Source organism: Orycteropus afer, unplaced genomic scaffold (assembly GCF_000298275.1).
Source record: "Orycteropus afer afer isolate SDZICR_OR568_19922 unplaced genomic scaffold, OryAfe1.0 scaffold00047, whole genome shotgun sequence".
Lineage (NCBI taxonomy): Eukaryota > Metazoa > Chordata > Mammalia > Tubulidentata > Orycteropodidae > Orycteropus > Orycteropus afer.
The window spans coordinates 327,958-329,629 of record NW_006921634.1 but is presented as its reverse complement, the minus strand read 5'-3'; the positions used below and the strand labels follow the sequence as shown (position 1 = coordinate 329,629).

General features: G+C 34.2%; 1 protein-coding gene across 1 annotated transcript in view; it reads left to right on the top strand.

Annotated features, from left to right (window-relative positions):
- Positions 1–1,672, top strand: part of NOX4 (NADPH oxidase 4) — a 236,498-nt gene that overhangs the window by 180,252 nt on the left and 54,574 nt on the right. The window contains exon 13 of the mRNA XM_007938086.1: positions 396–477. Within this exon, the coding sequence (XP_007936277.1) occupies positions 396–477 (82 nt within the window). The remainder of the gene's footprint in view (positions 1–395; positions 478–1,672) is intronic.

Here is a 1,672-nt window from a genome sequence, read left to right as displayed (position 1 = left end):
TATCCTCCCTAACACTTGATCTCTCAAACTGTTAGTTGAATGATTTACAATGTGAATGCTATGTGATGGTATGAAGTTTCTATTTGCATTTCACAGGTTACTAATGAGGTTGTGCCTCTCTTAGTATGTTTGTTAGTCATATGTGTTTTCTCTAACCTTTTATTTATAAGATTCTAAGTCTATACTAATGAATATTTGATATTTTTATATTTTCAGGATTTGCAATGTTTTTTAACCAGAAAACATAAAATTATATAGAAAATGGTGGGTAAATTTAGAATACAGATATGCTGTCAAAATGTTCAACAAAATAACATAGTAGGTGATAATTTTTTATTGAAATTATTTTCATGACTTATTTTTTCACAGCTTCGTGTTTATTTTTCTTTTGACAGAACGGTTCCGAGATTTACTACTTCCTTCAGCCAGTCAAGATTCTGAAATTCTGCCCTTCATTCAATCTAGGAATTATCCCAAGTAAGCAATAGGAGCTCATGTAGTATTGAAAAAGGAATAGGCATTGCTGGAAGACATTAGGGAGAGCAGAGATAAAATTTATTCTTTGTCAGGATTTTAGAAAAAGCTTGAAGAACCTAACTTAATCCACCAGGGCATCTCCTGCAAAGTAATGTCTCACAATCTTCATACCTAGTTTCATCCTTTCTGCTCTTTAAATCCATTAATGCATTCAGATTTTAATATGTGCTCTTTCAAAGGACCCCATGTTAGATATAATTTAATGATTTCTATATATTCCTTTTTACCATCTTGATACCTGGGGAAAACAAACTCCGCTGACCCTTTCTTAGCTGAGATAGACCTTTTCTTCTCTTAGGTGCCAAAAGTGGTGGAAGGACTATATCTTTATCTTCTCAGTATATAAGGTCATACCAGGCTTTTATTATGTCCCTAAAAGCTGATGCTGGTACATTGATCCATTTTGTGGAATCTTGTAGCACTCTTTACCTTATGAATAACTGACTATCTTTACTATTATGAAAGAAGGAATAAATAAACTAGTATCTAATATAGAAAAGACAGGTTAAAGAATTGGACATTGGTTTGCATGTACTTCATCAAAGTTTATGCTAAATGATTCATTCTTTGGTTTGTCAAGTGTATTGAAATAATTGAACTTGACTTTCTGAAATGAATTTTTTTTAATGCTTGTTATCTTCGTTATCTAGTGTTTCTCTAACAGAAATACCACAAGTGGATGGCTTTCACAAACAGGAATTTATTTTCTCACAGTTTAGGAGGACAGAAGTCTAAATTCAGGGTGCTGGCTCTAGGGGAAGGCTTTCTCTCTTCAGTTTCTGTTTCCTCGTTCCTTGGACAGCTCCATGGGCTTTGGCATCTCTCTTCCCCTGCCTGTGCTGGCTTAATCTGCTCCTTTTATGTCTCTGTAAGAGATTTACCCAGCACACACCCTACACTAACCCTGCTCATTAGCGTAACAAAGACAACCCATTCCTAGTTGGGATTATAGCCATAGGCACAGAAGTTAGGATTTATAACATATGTATTTTTGGTGACACAATTAAATCCATAACTCTTAAGTTTGATAACCCTTACCTCTGATGGCAGTGTATAAACATACAACCCTAATTATCTTGCTTGTTCATTGTTCAGATATTAATCCAGTTTTAATATTTAATAGTAACCTTCTGAC